We start from the raw sequence: 19,192 nt of genomic DNA, 5'->3' as shown, positions 1-19,192 counted from the left end.
TTAAGAAATGCAAAGTACTCAATGAAGAAATGTATAGATAATGTTATAAATTATATTGCAAAGGAGTTGGTTTGTTTTCCGTTTTGTGAATGTTGGACTATAGATGAAAAATGCTAATTTTCTTCTTTTTATTATTAGTTTGCCTATGCTAGGGGGAGACTATAGTTTTCAACCTACTCTTTCTAATTAATTTACTTTTTGAAATCTGTGCATAGTTTTGTTATTCTATAGTTCTGAAAAATTATTCTATTAAACTAAGATTTTTTACATTTATTTATTTTTTATAATTGGTTGCTGGGGATTTTTTCCATGATTTTTATTATTTTTCACTTCTTGAAAAAAAAATCTTTACAGATGTATTGAGACTTTAGATTTATGTGTGCATGTAGAACACATTTCAATGCAGATGATGTAAAGAGGCCACATTAGGAGCAAGAATAGGAAGAGAGACAATATTTGAAAAACTTAATTATGTTCGTCTAGCAACAACAAAGTGCCTGCTAGGAAAAATACATTTTAACATTCAAATTTCTAATTAAAAATTTTCTTTCTATTTCAAACCCTTCTCGAATAAAAATATTAAATTCTTTAATCTACAAAATGGGGGTTTTTTTATTACTTTTCTAATTTCCACGTATGCAGAAGATATTGACATGCATTCAGTAATTTACAACATTGAAATTTTCAAAGGTTCATCATAGAGTTATTCAAATTTACAATCCACAGGCATGAAGAAGATAGGAAAGGAAATTGTGTGATTAAATTGTGCAAATAATCACAAGCATCTACCTAGACACTGCTGCTAATCACTACGCCCAAGAAGATTGAAGAGAAATCCCTCCTCATGGAACCTTCTCTTTTTTGAAAATTCCTTCCTCTTCCAAAATTTGCGGTGGTTTCAAAAATGAACCCTCAAATTGTGATATGGAGTTCTCTCCTAAAATTGGGGCACTAATTGTGCATTCACCCGAGTGAACTCTGTGCTCACCAAACTTCAACTCTTTATTAACTTTTCTTTATCTTTTCTTTATCTTTTCCATACACGTTAATTGAATTATAAAATAATTTTATTTAATTTCACTTGACTTCTATTTTCAATTGATTTATTAAATTTTAATCTCATGCACGCATCATGCAATCTTAAAACTTTTAATAAATTAATATCTTTTCATGCTTTAATTTATTTTTGAAATGTTATTTGATAAAATATTTACTAACTTAAGAATAATAATAATATTTAGCATTTATTTAAAAATGAACTCTAAATATGTTATCATTAAATTAAATAAATATTATCACGTTCTAAAATTATTCTTATAACTTTTATCTTCAAATTTAATTCTTTTTATTTAATTAATTTTTCAATTAGTTAAATATAATTAAATATTAAAATATCATAATAATTTTCCATTAAATTAAATCATTAATTTAATCTTTTAATTTGATTTAATTAATAGAAAAATTACCAAGGACTTATAAAATAGAATACGAAAACCCGACAAAGAAAAACACATACAAAATCAAACTAAAGGGTTATAATCACAAATTAACGTCATCCAACGCATTCAGAAGGTAAACAACTCAGATACTTGTCCTAATTTTCTAGGACAAATGGTTTAAAGGTTTAGGATTTGGACTTAAGAATTTATCTCCCCTCTCTTACCATTGAGATAATGCGATAGGGTACACTCATCCTGGCAATTTAGAAAAGTCGATACCTATAACCTGCATAAAATCCACGCATGTACAAACACAATATTCTAAGCTAAATAGGCAATGGCAGGAAGTAGTGCATCATGTAGATCCCGACTAGCAAGTGACTACGACTCCCTTCCTTAACCACATAAGAAATGCCATACATAAAGAAAACATACACGCACACCATACACATGCAGTATGGGGTAAGTATCCATAATAAAACACATATGATAATCCATCTAACTAATCATCATCAATAACTGAAATCACTAAATAATCATCATGCATACATGAAATATAGAGGACCAAGTAATCTCATCATATAATCAACTGAATGTAAAACAATATCTGATAATCTCAAAACAATGCTACTAATCATCAAGCATAAAACTGTCCTAAAAGAGTTCGGCAAAAATAACAAAATACAAACTAGGGGCAGGCACTACAATGTCTCTCCAGTAGATTTGACATCAATGACAACATAACTATTGTTCCAATTGTAGTTTTCAACACGTGTGTATCCCCTTCTATCTTAATGCCACTACATGCATTTTCCTATAGATGGCATCATTCTCTGGTTTTCCACTTTGACATTCAAGATTTATTGGTTGTATATTTTATCCTGATTGTACAATGGATCCAACACATCTTTTTGAATCTTTATCCCATCTTTCAAGAGGAATATGCTTTTGAGTAACTTGTTTTGCTACCTCTAATTATATCCTATAGTACTCCTTGTTCTAGACTTCATAGTCATCCTAGATACAAATCATCCAATGGTGCTCTAGATGAGGTTCATGTTTGTAATATGATCCTTTTGAATTTGGTGAATGTTTCGATAGGATCAAACTTGGGTCTTTTGAGTTTGAATTCATCCATGGGGCATTCATCCCAGTCTAGAAAAATGGCTTTTCATACCTTTATGTCTTAGAATTTGTAAGCTCCACTGGACATTAAGAAGTGCCAACAATATTTTTGTTTCATCATATTCAGCTTGTGAGAATTATCCATCTCTTTGCTCATCTATCTAACCAACTCCTTTGGGTTGAAGTTGCATTTAGATACCCTAATGCAAAAGGTGTGAAATTGAATATAATAAGTTTCAACATGTCTATTCTTTGTTACAACCTGTTTTGAAAATTTCTTCATGTAATCACCCTCAATAGATCAAATTATTGCAAAGATAAAGACATCAATAAAAAAATTGTATTCTAGGTTTCCTTCTTTGAGTTTATCCCTCCTTACAGTTGAGAGTACACTATTTTTGGATATAAATTTGAATCATATAGAAACATTCATGTGCAATCCTAAGCACTCTACTCGGGCAACTAGCAAGTAAACAAATTTAAATTTTCATTTAGAACTTTGGGTTAAACTTAATATTTTGTAGCTATTCATCAAGTTTATCACTAATTATGGTTCCCCAATCAATCTTCTTTCTTTTTCTCCTGGTTAGTTCAATAACAAAGACCATTTAAGTCTCAAACTATTTGGCTTATGGAAATCTTTAGATTTTGCAATCACTCAAAATGAAAAAATAAATCTAAATTTAAAAATGATAGAAGTATACAAATTTCACCATTACACATGATTATATTTTTTAATGAACATTCTTAAAAAATCATGTTTCCTAATTCTTTCCCATAAATAGATCATTGATATTTATAATTAAATACAAAATGATTAGTTATAGCTAACTTTTAGAAAAGAATTGTCATGTACATAACCACAATAATATAGATCTAGATCTATAACATACAATTCACATACACATGCTATTTCAAAATTTAACACGTCTCTATGAATAAGCAACTTAAACTTCTAATAAGTATATTTTTATTTAACTTCTAACATATCAATAAGTTGTTGAATTAAGAATGAACCACTTGGCACATTATATTGGGTATCCCACCAACTCATGATTTCGCTAGTGTAAAAAATTGACATCATAACAAATGAAAGCCAACGCACATATTTTTTCAATGCAAACGTCCGATTCAGCACATAGGTTGGTTTCTGGTGTGTTAGAGATTAAATTTGATAGACTTTGATGGAGTTGAATAGAAAGAAAAATGGTGTGACATTAGAAAAGAAGCACAAAAATATCATTATTAGTCAAGCAATTAGATATATTTTGAGCTCGATATGATGTTTAAAATAAAAGTCAAGAATGAAATTAGGAAGTGGTATAATATAGGAGGTAGGTTTTAAGATTACGATTATGGAAGATAAGACCTTTGAGATTGACACGAAAAATTCAATGGAATAAATAGAAATTGGTTTTCTCATTATTTAATATTAAGGGTGTTTGAAGGATTAGGTTGAAAAAAATTAAAAAATTAAAATTAATTATGGATGATTTTTAAATAAATTATGAACTTGTCAATCTTTTAATATATTCATATAGAAAAATTAATATTGATATTTTATTAAATTTATCAATCATTTTAATTGTGAGAAGATTTTAAAGTTTTTATATGTAAGGTTCGTTTTATAAATTATTGCTTTAAATTGATATATTTTTGTATTAATAATAATGTATATTTTGTCACTTTATGCTACTTTTCTCACGAGGAGGCTTTAGTATCTATTTATAGAGTGAGGTCAACCAAAGATCGCTACAAGATTAATTGGAATATTTTCCTCAAAAGTAGCGGCTTTTTCTTTTAAGGATTGCAAAATTGAGTGAATGGAAAAGGTGGTTGTCTAAAAATTGCTCCACCAACTTACTTTTTTTTCCTATCGCCTGTCAATCACTTGAATTTTTTTATTTCTTATTAATAATTTTTTGTTTATATAATCACACAAATTGAATATACTTAATAAATAAAAAATCATGAAACCACCAACACTGATAAATTGTAGAACTTAAATTTGTAAATATAAACTTCATTACCATATTCATAAAACCCCACACTTTAAAATAATTGTACTTAATCTCAATAACAATTACTAGTTTTTTCAAAACATGATTCAACTCCTTTCATATATAGATATTACTATTTATACCTACCTAATTTATTACTGCACTATGGAATCTAACCTAGTTCAATTTCACACCAATGAAACCAATCCCTAGGTCTTGGTGATTCAACTTTTGAAATGAAAATCACTGTAATTATTTTCTAATACATCATTTTTAATCCGAAGCATTTGAGTTTTAAGCCAAAAATGAAAAAGACCCATTAATATTTATCATTTGACTACAATTTTCCATATGTACTTACCAACTTTCAAGAATTTTGGAGGATTTCATTGTTTGAGCTATCATTATTAGATCACAAAAGGGCCCAGATAAAAATTTACTAACTTCCAAGTTGCTTTTACTTTCACCATATTATCATGATAATGCTTATAAACATGTAATTGAAAATTCTGCTACTCTTGATATAAACCATCACATTCAAAGATTCAATTCTCATGTAGCTCTTATTTAAGATAAGGTTTCTAGTTATTATTATGGCTAAAAGCAAGTATTGTATATTATTGGAGTGGATAAGAATAAGCCCAGTCTTTGTTAGCTACCAACAACGCTCTTTAACAAGTAGCATGCCACTCGCAAATAATCTGCCATGCAAATGGCTCTAAAAGAGTTTCTAGAACGTAATTCACAAAAAAAAATTGTAAACTCTTAGAAAAAGTTTGTAAATTAATATATTCTTGGTCCATTGGTGAAGTTGAAAGGTTCTTAATGACTCTACCAAGGATCAAGTCTTATTAAGTGCAAGGTTTTGAGATCACACTTTCTATAAATAATTCAGAGGATAAAAAGGATTTTTTAAATAGGCCAAACATGGTCTTCACATAGCAATATCTTCAAAGGTGTTAGTAAACACCACCACTTTTTATTATAAGTTCCAACATCAATGTAAAGTGATTTTGTAGGTTAAAAATTTCTAAGAACTTTCCAACTTAATTTTGTGGTAAAAATTTAATGAGCCTTTATCTATTAGTGAAGTCGAATGACTCAAAATGAGACCAAAGATAAGTCATGTTGAATGTGAGCTCCAACATGATAACACATGAGGCTACAATTGTACCTCAAGAAAATTTGGCAAAATAGATAGGCTGAACAACTTTTGACTTTCAATTGAAGAAGTTTCAACATAAAGGCTTGTTCTCTCATATGGGTATTAGCTAAAACTTCATTGTCGTTGAATCCATAAAAAAAGTTTGATTTCACTTCATATTTCAAATCCATAATACAGAACTGTCTCTCAACAAATTTCGAAACCTAGTTGATTTAAATCATGTCATTTCATTTCAAACATATAAATAATTTGAAATCACAACTCAAAAAATACATTATTGTCGTCGTTTTTCGATGAAAACCACACAATCGAATCAACAAAACAACAAGAAGTATTATAAGTTATCTTAAATACTTAATATAAAAATCTACACGCAATCAAATCCAAAAACAAAACTAATAAAGATCACCAAAATAATAAATATTTAAAAGCCCTTGAAATCATTTTTATTCATTTGTAGTTTTTACCAAATTATATCACACAACCAGATCTCTTCACCATCAAGTGGAGAAAGCCATCTGTATCTGAAAAACATGAAATGGTCAAAATTGGTGTACAAGTAAAATAAATGAATGCATGGCAGAGAATTTGCGAGTGGCGTGCTGCTTGTTAAAGAGCGTTGTTGGTAGCGAACAAAGACCGGGCTTATTCTTATCCACTCCAATAATATACAATACTTTTGTCCTCTATATAACGTCACTGCATTCGTCCCCTCTAACGAGTATATGCCTCCAAATAACAAATTAAACAAATACATATGCTACTATGGCCATTAAAACCAGTCAACCACTTTAAGATATTCATTATATTCCCCATCACCCATTCTCAACTGTGTAATAACTCAGCTGCCCGTTATAATCTAATGAACGATAAATTAGTCCATTTTAATTCAAAGATCAAAAGAAAACTGCAAAAAAATTGAGTCAATACAATAGTTATTCGATTCATATTTTATGGGCAGCTGTTTCTATACAGGAAGTAGTGATACATATAACTAAAAATACGTATGAGACTTTCTGGCCTGCTGATGGAGATTAAAACGCAGGACTTTAGAGTTTTCTAGGTGGTGTAGAAATCAATAATTAACAAATAAATGGAAGGGACGAGTCAAAATCCCCATAACGATCAAAAGTGTGAGTTTTGATTTGTCAAGTGGAGAAATAATTGTTGTTGTCATGCGATGAAGTAGTTGTTGCAGGCGAACAGCTTCCATCTATCAGTAACCGCCTGTGCATGCATTTTCCATTAACATTTCTTTATGCTTTAAGATAAATATAAAGAAATATTAGATTTAGTTGTCCCTATTTTTGGATTTGATTGTGTATATAAGATTTTTATGAGCGCCATTTCAGATCACACAATCACACAATCTATTGTTTTTCTTGTTCGCTGTCCTCTCTTACATTCTGATGATAGATCATAGAATGTGATCTAAAACATTGATAAAAAACTTATACACACAATCAAATCTAAAAACATTGTGAAAACCTCATACCATTAAACATTAGATTTGTTTAATGAAAAACGTTGTTATTTGCTGAAATTTTGGATTAGTTGAACTTACTCTCTAGGACGAGCAGACCAGAGAGAGCTGAGGGCACGTAGTCTGGTGAAGTATTCGCCAATGGCGAGGAGACATCTGGCAGCTTGACGTGTTGTGAGTAGTCGGTGCAATTGATGCATTGTCTGCTGTCTCAAATTGTCCGCCTATAAACAAATACAATATGGAAATAAAAATCATATCTTGGGTTCAGTCTACAATGTGTATAATACAAGCCAAGAAATCATTTTTATTTCATTTTGATTAGGGAAGGAATCAAGTTGAGGTGGTGAAATGGGTTTACGTTTACCTGTCGCACAAAGCTTTCCAAGTTTGCAAGTTTACCCATGGCGATTGCCATCTGTCCCATGTAATTTGCCACGTTGGAAGGCGAGCTCAGAGACCCTGCTGCAATGGTTTCTGAGAGAGATTGTTGTAGAGCTTCCAGGCCTTGTGAAAGAGCGTCTTCTGCTTGCTGTGATGACTGCTGTAGATTACAGATGCCCAGAAATTGTTGTTCTGTCAATGGCTCTAGCTGAGGGATCAGGATCTATAAACACACAAACAACATTTATGTTTGCATAAGTTTCTCCGTTATCATGGGACAAATTCTGTTTATAATGAAGAAAAAAGACTGAAACTTGCATCTTGATTTGTTTTAATAGGTTTTGTGTAAATCATTACTCTATGAAACACAATACAGTTGAATTATCTTGATAAAAATTTAGAGTTTTAGATTTTGGGTAGAAAAGATTCTGCACCTTGAGAAGCTCGGAGGGGCGGAATCCGCCCATCCACATGAAACATCTCTCAGCAGGAGTTTTCCACATGCCCGAAACCAAGTGGAAAACGTCTGTTTTGGCAGCAATGCTCTTCAATCGGTAAATTTCGTCATAGTGGGAGAGGCAGTTGTCCAAAAGTAGGCGCAGATCATTGTCTGTAAGATGTGCCTGCAATGCTGCCCTCAGATCGCTCATGTGACGGTGCTGTTCCTCTAGCCACCTTGCATGCTCCATGTCAAACATGGCGGCACCTGATCCATTTCATTTTCAGAGCTCACCACGTTCAGTATATTATATATGATGTTTGGTGTTCTTGATCTTAATGCTCTAATTGCAGGATGAATGGCTACATGTTATAGTTTGTTCTGAACTTTTTGTTCTCTATGGTTTGAGTGTCTCAAGAGATTCAAGATACAATTTACAGGTATTACGTTTCTAGAATCCATGTGGTGGGAGTTTTTTTTCCATCAATATTTGGATTTGTGTCATCAAAATCAATATTTTGCATATCTAGCATGATTGTGATTCAAAATATTGATGAAAAAACTTGATTTTGCACAATCTAATACCGAATCAAAATGCACTTTCAATCGATTATTTGACGGAATAGAACAAACCTGAACTTAGAGGAACATTCATAAGGCCACCTGCACCTGGATGCCCTTGGTCGTTGAGAAGCGCGGTTCCTCCAATGAAGAGACCCTGCTGTAAATTCATGACAATTAGAAGAAATGACATGAAGATTACACTGTTGGGGGATTGGGTGTTCTATATGTAGAATCCTCTATAAAGAAACTTCTAGAAGCTTAGCATGCAACATCCAAAGGTTTTTAGAAACATATCATGACGAGATTACAGATTACAGAGGCTTGAAGTGTTTGTGAATTGTGGAGAGTGTTTATGAATTGGGTACTCTCTACAGCTAAAGTTTTCTCCTTTTGCCAAAAAGCAAAAATGATTTCTAGTTGGGTAATGTAATTTTTCACCTGTGCTCTTGCTCGCTGAAGATCTTGCTCAATCTGGCTGAGCTTCACGCGACTCGATTCAAGCTGCTGAACATAGGCCTGCAGAAAACCAGCCATTAAATTTTCTTGTTTTTATCTTCAGTCTCAATACAAGAGGCTACTAGTTGAAAAACAATTACCTTCTTTCTCAGTCGACTTTTCCGTGCTGCTTCTCTATTCTGAGCAAGCCGCCTCAATGTCTGTGACATGAAATCGGACCAGTTAATGTCAAGCGAGGATTAAACTCAAGAACTCCGTTCTAATTCAAGACTGCTCTTTTATTTTTCCTCTATAAACACGATTATAATTCATTCATACGCGTCCGTTACAGCTCGTACCTTGGCATCGAGAGTCTTTGAGGCCTCGTGTTCAGAGCTTGAAGTTGGGCCCCTACGATTTGTCTCAGGCTTTACGGCCATGCCAAACAATGAATACATCATCACTAATTCCGATTTCATCCACTCAATGGGTATCGGCCATTAATAACTGAAGAGTGAACATACCAAAGCCTAATGATGATTGTTTATTCAATCGAATTTCACAAGGGATGTGTGAACATGTACCTTTGAATGCCTGTCCATCTCATTGGATGTTTCAGTGGGGGTACCATTACCCGCCATGTCAGATACCTGTTGAGGTTCCTGAACTTGGGCAGTATTTGCCGATATTAGCTCAACCTGAGGCGGATCTCCCTTATACTCACCCGATCCCGTATCTGTACTCTCTACAGATGCCTGCAAATTTATAACAACATCACAGGAAGTGAATATGGAATATGCAAAGCCATTAAAAACTAACAAACATGGTCACGATAAATAAGTGGGTGATGTTCCAAAAAGATTGTACCTTTGGAGATGCCTCAAATTGCATTGGCCATGAAGGAAATATGGTGAGCGTAGGCGGACGAATCCCAAATCCCTCTGTTAAACAAACATACACACACACTCAGCTCTAAAGCTGACAGGATATTAATATGAACTCTTTCATCACTGCAAACATGGAAGTGCAAGTTTAAAAGAATTGGGTATTCTATTTTGTCGCCAATACAAAAATTCTATGTTCTTGGGAGCACAAGGAGGGGATAAAGATTGGATTTTTATAGGGGAGAATGAATGAATGACGAGTAGAGTGCATCAGCTGTAAAGTTATTGTATGGCAGCATGAATGCAAGCAAGAAGTGTGTGGATTGTAACATGAGGTGTTTGTACCGTTTACTGTGATTGATTGCGTGTCATGGGATTCCAAAGAGAGAGATGTTGCAATTAATTAACAAGAGTTGAGATAGGTAGTCATAGGAAGGACCACAGGGAGTAGACAGATCGATCAGAAGGATTGTCAGGGGATATCTTCTTTGTCAGTGCCGTGCAGGGCATACTCTTAAGTTCATCATTACGGGCTTCAATGTGACCAAATTCCTTAGCTAAGAAAATTTTCCCAGAGTGGGATGTCACACAATTTATCTTCTCAGATGATCAATCAAAAGTACTTTTCTGAGCACATTCTGTTGTGACAATCCCTGCAATTTTCAAACTGTGCTCAATTGCATTCTGGTAAATGTCCCTCTCTCTCTTTCGCCATGATTCTTTTGTTTGCAAGCAATGCGCACATCTCACTCATTTCTCAAATAATTTATTTATATGATTGAAGTGCTGTAGAACAAAATTAAAAAGAATGAAGACTGAAAGATGTGTATAAGTGTTTTGCTGAAAACTGTGGATGTTGTTGTGAATGAATCCATCATTAAAAAGAGGAAGAGGAAGAATGATGGGTGAATAGCTGAGTGCAATCTGAAATGTCGATTCATAATAACATATATAGTTTATCTACAAACATACTACGAGTATGAGTTCTGATCATTTCTTGGCATTCTTATATATCTTCCAGTTGGTCTGCAATAACTCATTTTTCTCAACTCTTTTTCTCTGCTCTGATGATGGATCATTGAGTGTGATTGTAAATGTTGATTGAAAAATTCAACACACAATCAAAATCAGAATACTGCTGCATCTTAATACTATACTACGAAGATTTGTAGAAACCTCTTCACGATAATGCTAAAAATTTTTTTTTTGAAATGACATTTAGATTCCACTCAGCATCCATCATCAGAAAGAAGAAATTCAAAGAAAATAGATTGCTGAATGCAGCCTGAAATGTACTTGAATAATCATAAACAGTTTATCTAGAAACACTTGAGCTTAAGGACATACTATATGAACTGTAGAAAACTCATACTTAAAAGACACTTACGTCTTTCTGCAAAGCCAGAATGATCTTGTTCTTGCTCCTGTTCTTGGTCTCCTAGTTGGTTCAATATAAGAGCCCTCTCCAATTCTGAAAGATCATATACTTCATGATGGTCCTTGAACGATTCCAATCCACTTCTGCTTGATGATCTATTTGCAAAGCAATTTCATTTGGGTCAGCTTGATGATCTTTAATACTAATACACCTTTGCAAACATGATACAGATTACACTGTTACTCAGAATGCATGAAGCATTATAAGGGCACAGTTGCACCTCAACTTTAACGAGTGCCCATAACAACATCTATTAAAAGAAATGGGCTCGACCATTATGTAGCCCAACCGACTAAACAAATAAAATAGGAGAGCTTAAAAAAAGATTGTCAACACCTCTATGAAGAAACGAACAATTATAGCCCCAGATTCTTTTTATATTTTAAAATTTATCATTGTGGGCAAGGTTTTACCGTATTGTAAGCTCAAGTAGCCAGCTTCTGAGAATAAAATTCTTCAACTACAAGACTTGGTTTTTAAACCAGTTTACCTAATGACTTGCAAACTGATCTTAAAATTGCATATTTTTTCCAAGCAATAAGAGAAACAAAAATGAAAACATGAAGTTTTGATACCCTTGAAGCATGCCGTATGATAACAAAACTTGCTGTTTTGAAGAAGTGGGTATTCCTTCTTTAGACCTCCTATCTGCCATGCATCATCCTCAAGGCTTTCTCAAATCCTCTATAAACACCGGATTCTACATAAATCGAAAGACTAATGGAGTAGAAACTAGAAAGTCTTGGAATTGAAATTCCCATATGGGTTCTACTTAGTTTTCTTTTGTGCACATAATCAGCAAGTTCTCTGTAATTGTTTTGATGTTAAATCCTGCATAGCCAAAGATGAGATTTTTGAAACTCCGCCGACAAGTATAACAGGCCTGCTGTTGATCTAAAACTCCTTTCCAATTCATATAATCTGAAGCAGATAAATGTTCTTTCTGACCAAATTGTCCTTTTAATTTCTTTGTTTTGCCTGAAATTTGTCCCGTTGTTGTAGAGGGCCCATACCTTAACCACTACTCCACTCTCCTCTTAACCGCTGCGAAAAAATGAATACCAGACAAAACTCTGGGCTTCGCTGGGGGAAAAACCCCTGTTACCCATGTTTAGAAAAACATTAACAGATTTTTCTCCATCTCTTTTTCTCTTCTCATGTTCGAAGATTTTATTTTTTGAGTAGAAATACGCATGCAATTGCATTACTATCGCCAAAACACCATGAATTTGGCTCTTTCCTACACGAGTCGTCTTTACAATGTCAAACTTGGGGTCATTTTCAAGATATTATTTTGGATTGAGGATACCCATTTATTTTAGTCCCCTGCCCTCGCCGCCCTCATATATTATAACTCAATTAGTCAAAAACAACGACGTCAATCAAATGTGATATTCAAATCTCGTGACTTCGATGTGCTCCACCGTTGTTTACTGTTGCCTCCAAATTCAAGGCAGATATTACAAGCTTAAGGGGTTCAAGGATGGTTCATTAGGTAAAGGTCTTGGAAATAGGATTGTAAGTAAAGTGGGTTTAGTCATGGAGAAAATTTCATTGTTAAATGTGTTCAAGTTAGATTAGTACTGAGATGAGTGACCTCCTCACAAGTCTTATTGCTTCACCTCTAGGAATATCACCTAGATGAAGTAAGTGTTTAAGTGTTATATTTATTCTTGTGAGAGATGGGTTCATGTGAACTACTCATGAAATGTAGGTCAATGAGTTTGACTCAAAAAAGTGCACAGTTGAATCCTTATAGTGATATCACAAATTGACTTGCTATAGAAGATTTCTCCTGCACAACAATTGATGAGCTTAAAGGGCTTTCTAATGAATGGTTCATAAGGCACAATACTTTTGAAGGTTTTGCAAACGAGGTTTCAAGAGTTTAACCATGGAAGAAACTTTATTGTTAAGTGTGCTCAAGTTGGAGCAGCAGTGGGAGAGGTGAGCTCTTAGGAAGTATCGATGCTTCACTTTTGTGAGCAACACTTAGATGCATTTAATGTTAAGTGTTGTATTCATTCTCATGAAAGTCGGGTTCTTGTGAACCACTTCTCGTGAAAACATGGGTCAATGAGTTTGACTAAAAAAACTACAGTGTTGAATCCTATTGGCAATATCACAATTTTACTTGTGGCAAAAAATATCTCCTACATATCAACAAATTGACTACCTTCACCTCTTCGTATCCTTGTCATCTTCACCAAAACCCAACATAGAGATATGTATGTATCTATGGCTTTGGAATTAAAGAATTGCTTCATAAAAGGTTCCTTAGTCAAGGCTATGACAAACATCAAAATTTCCAATTGCAGCCAAATGTCCTCTCAATGCCCTTTGCCTAATATGATCTTTGTGGGATAAGTACTCCTTCTCCAAACCTTGAAAATCAATGACATCACGATACTCTGAAGTGGGCTACATTCCAAAAAGTCCTTGGACTTATTTAGTAGTAAGTTTTTGACGTAGGCAAAGAATGAATAACTAGGGCTAAAGGCTCACCTAGCTATTCAAACCACCCTGCAAGAGTTAACACAACAGAAACAAACACAAGGAACAACAACCAAAGGAGGAGGAAGAGAGAAATACTTTTATTGATTCATCAAAATATCTTCATATATGCCCAGCTATAAGGCCTTTTGGGTTACTGCAAATTACAAATACATTCACTTTCAAAGATCCAACAACAAATTCACACCTTTCAGCTCTGCTCCCCACTTCTTCTATTCACTCACCTCTCTCTAAACTCAAACCTAGACCTCTTTAAATACTAGCCAAAACAGCTTACAAATGATTCTAGAACAAGGAAAGCCACAAGTCAGCCCATAATAGATATTAACTACCTATACCAAAATTAAATGCAAGAAAAGTCAGGCCAGACTAGAACTAGACGTAGATAACTCGGCAAATGAAGACTTCGCAAAAATTGGCACTTGGCATCTATACAAGCTTAACATCCAAAGGAGTCACTTGGCAGTAACTACAAACTTAGTATCCAAAGGATCACTCGACACCAACAGGAACTCGGCACCCAAAGGATCACTCAACACCAATAGGAACTCGACACCCAATGGATCACTTGGCACCAATAGGAACTTGACACCCAAAGGATCACTCGGCACCAACAAGCAGAAAGAACAAAGGTGCAGGTTTGCAAGGAAACCCAAGATGCTCCTACATCAGACAACCAGGGTTGGAGAAATGATTCTCCTAAATCATGCAAGTGTCACAATCTAAGCTAAATTCTACTCAAATTGAGAAATCCATGTAGCATCTTCAATTGGTCTATTCTTCCATTTCACCAAATACTCATAGTAATCTTTTCCTCTTGTACTCTTGCCAACTCTCTAATCCAAAATCTGTTCAACTTCTTCAATCTGCTTCTTAGGATAATCATCAAGTACAACCACTTCATCATCTGACTCATGATACTTATATAAATTAGCAACATTGAATATAGGGGGTTATATCCATGTCATCAGGTAACTCAACTTCATATGCATTACCACTGTCAAACTTCTTCAAGATCTTACAAGGTCCAAACTTCTTCATTTTCAGCTTACTATATGTTCCAACAAAAAATCTTTCTTTTTTCAAATGAACCATTACCTCATCACCAACTTCAAAAACATGATGTCTTCTGGATTTATTAGCATTCTTCTTATACTTCTGATTACTTTGTTCCAACCTCAACTTCACTTCCTTATGCAAAGACTCCATAAAATCAGCAAATTCTTCTCCTGCAATGCTTCTCTTTTCTTCACCAACAACATCTCTCAAATTTGATGTACCTCTAGAATGCATTCCAGTAACAATCTCAAAAGGTGTCTTCCCTGTACTCCTATTCACAGAATTATTAAATACAAATTCAGCTTGTGCCAATACCATCTCCCAATTACTTGGCTTATTCTCAACTAAACATCTTAGCGAATTGCCCAAGCTTCTATTTACAACCTCTATTTGTCCATCTGTTTGTGAATGGAATGTAGAACCAAACTTCAATTCAGTACCCATCTTCTTCCACAAAGTCTTCCAAAAATAACTAACAAACTTACTATCTCTGTCAAAAATAATGCTTCTTGGTAATCCATGCAAACTCACAATCTCTTCAAAGAAAAGTTCAGCAACATTCTCAGCATTTGTATGTCTTCTTACATGGTATAAAATGAGCCATCTTAGCAAATCTGTCCACTACAACAAATATGGAATCATACCCTTTTACTGTCTTAGGTAATCCAAGAACAAAATCCATACTGATGTCAGTCCAAGGTTTCTCAAGAACAATGATAGTTTTATATAAACTAGTATTTTGATTCACTCCCTTTGCAACTTGACAAACTCCACAACTCTTTACAAATTTATGAACATCCTTATACAGTTGTGGCCAATAATACTTCTTTTTCAGCAAACTCAATGTCTTATCAATTCCAAAATGTCTAGCTAATCCACCACTATGCTTTTCCTTAATTAGATTCAACCTCATAGAACTTCTAGGAATACACAACTGAATGCCTTTGAACAACATACCTTCTTGAATGAAATGTTCATCATACTTACTTATGTGATCTATCAGATTTGGTGCTCTACACTCTCTCCATGCCTCAGAAAAATTAGGATCAACATCATACAACTCTGTCATTTCATCAAAACCAAGAACTTCAACCTTCATTTCAGTCAACAAAGAACATCTTCTACTCAATGCATCAACAAATTTGTTAGTAAATTCACTCTTATGCTTAGTAACAAATGTGAAACTTTGCAAGTACTCAACCCACTTCATATGTCTCTAATTCAATTTATGTTGACTTCCCAAGTATTGTAAAGCTTTATGATCAATATACAACACAAACTCCTTAGGAATCAAATAATGTCTCCATTTTTTCAATGCTTGAACAATGGCATAAAAATCTTGATCATACATAGAATACTTCCTTTTAGCATCATTCAACTTTTCACTAAAGAAAGCAACATGTTTACCTTCTTGACTTAATACAACTCCTATTATGTTACCACTTGCATCACATTCAATTTGAAATACTTTGTTGAAATCAGTTAAAGCCAATACAGGTAATTCAACAACCTTTTGTTTCAAAGTCTCAAAACTCTTATCAGCTCCATGTGTCCACATGAATTTCTTTTAATCTCCCCTCATTGTTTCATTCATAGCATTACAAATAGCACTAGAATTCTTTATGAACTTTTTGTAAAAACTAGCCAAACCATGAAATGATCTTACCTCACCCACATTCTCAGGTGTAGGCCACTCCAAAATTGTTTTAACATTCTCAGGATCCATCTCCAATCCATTAACTAAAATCACAAATCCCAAATACAAAATCTTCTCTTGCATAAAAGAACACTTTTTCAAATTAATCAACAACTTTTCCTCTTTCAACCTCTGCAATACTTGTCTAATATGCTCAAAATGTTCTTCCTTAGTCTTACTAAATATCAAAATATCATCCAAATAAACAATCACAAACTTACCCAAAAATCTTTTTAGAACTTTATTCATCAACCTCATGAAAATACTAGGTGCATTAGTCAAACCAAAAGGCATAACCAACCATTCGTACAAACCATCTTTTGTCTTGAAAGCAGTCTTCCATTCATCACCTTCTTTGATTCTAATCTAATGATAGTCATTCTTCAAATTAGTTTTGGTAAAATACTTTGCTCCACTCAAACAATCCATTATGTCATCCATCCTCGGCATAGGAAACCTATATTTCACTATTATCTTGTTAATGTCTCTAGAATTAGTACAAATTCTCCATTCTCCATTCTCTTTAGGTGCTAATACAGTAGGTACAACACATGGACTCAAGCTTTCTCTGATCAAACCTTTCTACAACAACTCATGCACTTGTTTATTAAGTTCTTCATTCTCTGTAGGTGTCAATCTATATGGTGCTTTGTTTGGAAAAATAGCTCTAGGAATCAAATCCATACAATGACTTATACTTCTTATCGAAGGTAAACCAATAGGAATATTATCAGCAACAATATCTTTGTACTCATTAAGAAATTCTGCAATTTTTGTTGTCACTTTGTCATTACCAAATTCTGCTACTCGGTCATTACTACCAATGCTTGGTCCTCTAGGAACTATGGCAAAACAGACTTGATTCTTTTTCATTTCCTTTTCAAATTGCTTTCCATTAACCATGCAAATTTTTATATCAATAAAATTAACCTCATCTGGACTTTCAATCAAAGACAACAATATTTGCTTCTTCCCATTCACCCAAAGAGTATATTGATTCAATCTTCCATCATGTATAGCATATCTATCATATTGCCAAGGTCTACCCAATAGAATATGACAACAATCCATGGGCATAATATCACACAAAACTTCATCAAAGTAATGTCCAATTTTGAACTTCACAAGACATTGCTCACTTACCAATATCTTATGTTCATCTTTGATCCATGAAACATGATAAGGTTTGAGATGTTTTAGCCTCTGCAACTGTAACTTGGTAACCAGCTCATCTGATGCCAAATTTGTAGAACTTTCACTATCAATGATCTTGTCTTGAAAAGAATTCTCCTTAAAATAGTTTCCTCATCACTTCCCTTATTACATATGGTTCTTCTCACCATTAGATTTTCTCCAGCCTCAGGTCCACTTGGTGAACCCTCATCATCTCCTTGAATCACAACATTTTTGTTACCTTGCCCACATTCAGAGGATCTACATTCAAAATATCTATGTCCCTCTTTACCACATCTGAAACAATTACCCTAAAATCCACCTCTAGAATAAGAATTACCTCTTCCTTAGTAAGAATTAGTGCCTCCTCGGTAAGAATTACCACTTTTCAATTTGGTCTTGCCTTTTTCATCATTCTTCCATTCAGATTTGCCTTTATCTTGCATAAAATTGTCAGATCTGCCACCTTCACCATAAGATCTACCTCTGCCTCTCTAGAATCTACCACCTCTACCTCTTTGTCTTTGTTCATGCTTCTTTGTCAATATCTCCTCAACTTTCAAAGCATATTGATACGCTTCTTCTACACGTTCCAACTTCACAAAACTTATTTCATCTTGAATTCTAGATCTCAATCCATTAATGTACCTTGCAAATTTCTCAACATGGTCATCGACATGTCCAGATCTGATGTCCAATCTATAGAATTCCTTGGTATATTCTTTCACAGTCATGTCTTTTTGTTTCAAATTTTGCATCTTTCTCAACAAGCTAACTCGGTAATCAGTAGGGAGGAATTTGTTCTTTACCTTGTTCACCATCTTTGGCCAAGTTCTGATCTTCTCCTTTCCTCTCCTTTGTCTATCAGTTTGCAAATGCTCCCACCATAGTGATGCATGACCTTTCAACCTAGTAACTGCAATCTTCACCTTTCTATTATCAGGAGTGTTTTCATACTCAAAGAACTTCTCCATATTAGAGATCCAATCCAACACAACATTGGTATCCAATTTTCCATCATAAGGAACAACTTCTATAACAGACTTTGAATTTTCCCTAGATAACACTCTTAACAATCTTTCTCTATCTTGATCTTCTTCAGGTTCTGGATTATGGTTTGGTGTTGTTGCTTCATCATCACTTACATCATCAAGATGTGCTCCTCTCCTCTAGGCTATCTCCACAGCATCTAATCTATTTGCAATTTGTCTCAATTGATCCAATATAGCATCATTGACATTTCTTCTACCACAAACCATCTTTACAAATTAGATTCTTGCAAGATCGTAACCCTCTATGAGTTATAGGTAAAATCCATAGATCTGCTACCCTACAACCAAATCCAAATAAGGGTTCTACACGATCCAATCTCCACAAGGATGAACCTCAAGCTT

General features: G+C 34.0%; 1 protein-coding gene across 4 annotated transcripts; it reads right to left on the bottom strand.

Moving 5' to 3' along the window:
* Positions 1 to 6,647: 6,647 nt before the first annotated feature.
* LOC149531724 (transcription factor TGA2.2-like) lies at positions 6,648 to 12,567 on the bottom strand. Of its 4 annotated transcripts, none has more exons than XM_089809545.1 (12): positions 11,932 to 12,567; positions 11,306 to 11,451; positions 9,902 to 9,975; positions 9,619 to 9,789; positions 9,394 to 9,462; positions 9,196 to 9,255; positions 9,038 to 9,115; positions 8,669 to 8,756; positions 8,031 to 8,302; positions 7,580 to 7,819; positions 7,294 to 7,436; positions 6,648 to 6,956 (listed from the first exon to the last, which is right to left on the bottom strand). In XM_089809545.1, the coding sequence occupies exons 1-12, from the start codon at positions 12,009 to 12,011 to the stop codon at positions 6,878 to 6,880; spliced, it is 1,500 nt and encodes a 499-aa protein (XP_089665671.1). In that variant the 5' UTR covers positions 12,012 to 12,567; the 3' UTR covers positions 6,648 to 6,877. The 4 variants fall into 4 exon arrangements, with proteins under 4 accessions (XP_089665671.1, XP_089665672.1, XP_089665673.1 ...); XM_089809546.1 differs by having other exon boundaries at positions 8,669 to 8,753; positions 11,932 to 12,505; XM_089809547.1 differs by lacking the exon at positions 6,648 to 6,956 and having other exon boundaries at positions 7,290 to 7,436; positions 11,932 to 12,263.
* Positions 12,568 to 19,192: the final 6,625 nt, after the last annotated feature.

Source organism: Cupressus sempervirens, chromosome 11 (genome assembly GCF_028749045.1).
Source record: "Cupressus sempervirens isolate cs-2001-9-10 chromosome 11, ASM2874904v1, whole genome shotgun sequence".
NCBI classification, from domain to species: Eukaryota; Viridiplantae; Streptophyta; class Pinopsida; order Cupressales; family Cupressaceae; genus Cupressus; species Cupressus sempervirens.
This window is presented reverse-complemented; position numbering and strand designations above follow the sequence as displayed.

Bases quoted from the DNA above. Each gene is read 5' to 3' on its own strand.
- LOC149531724 (XM_089809545.1), bottom strand. From the start codon at position 12,011: ATGGCAGATAGGAGGTCTAAAGAAGGAATACCCACTTCTTCAAAACAG. The intron at 11,452-11,931 runs GTATCAAAACTT...CTTTGCAAATAG, and splicing joins TCATACGGCATGCTTCAAGG to ATCATCAAGCAGAAGTGGAT. The intron at 9,256-9,393 runs GTACGAGCTGTA...TTCATGTCACAG, and splicing joins CAAAGACTCTCGATGCCAAG to ACATTGAGGCGGCTTGCTCA.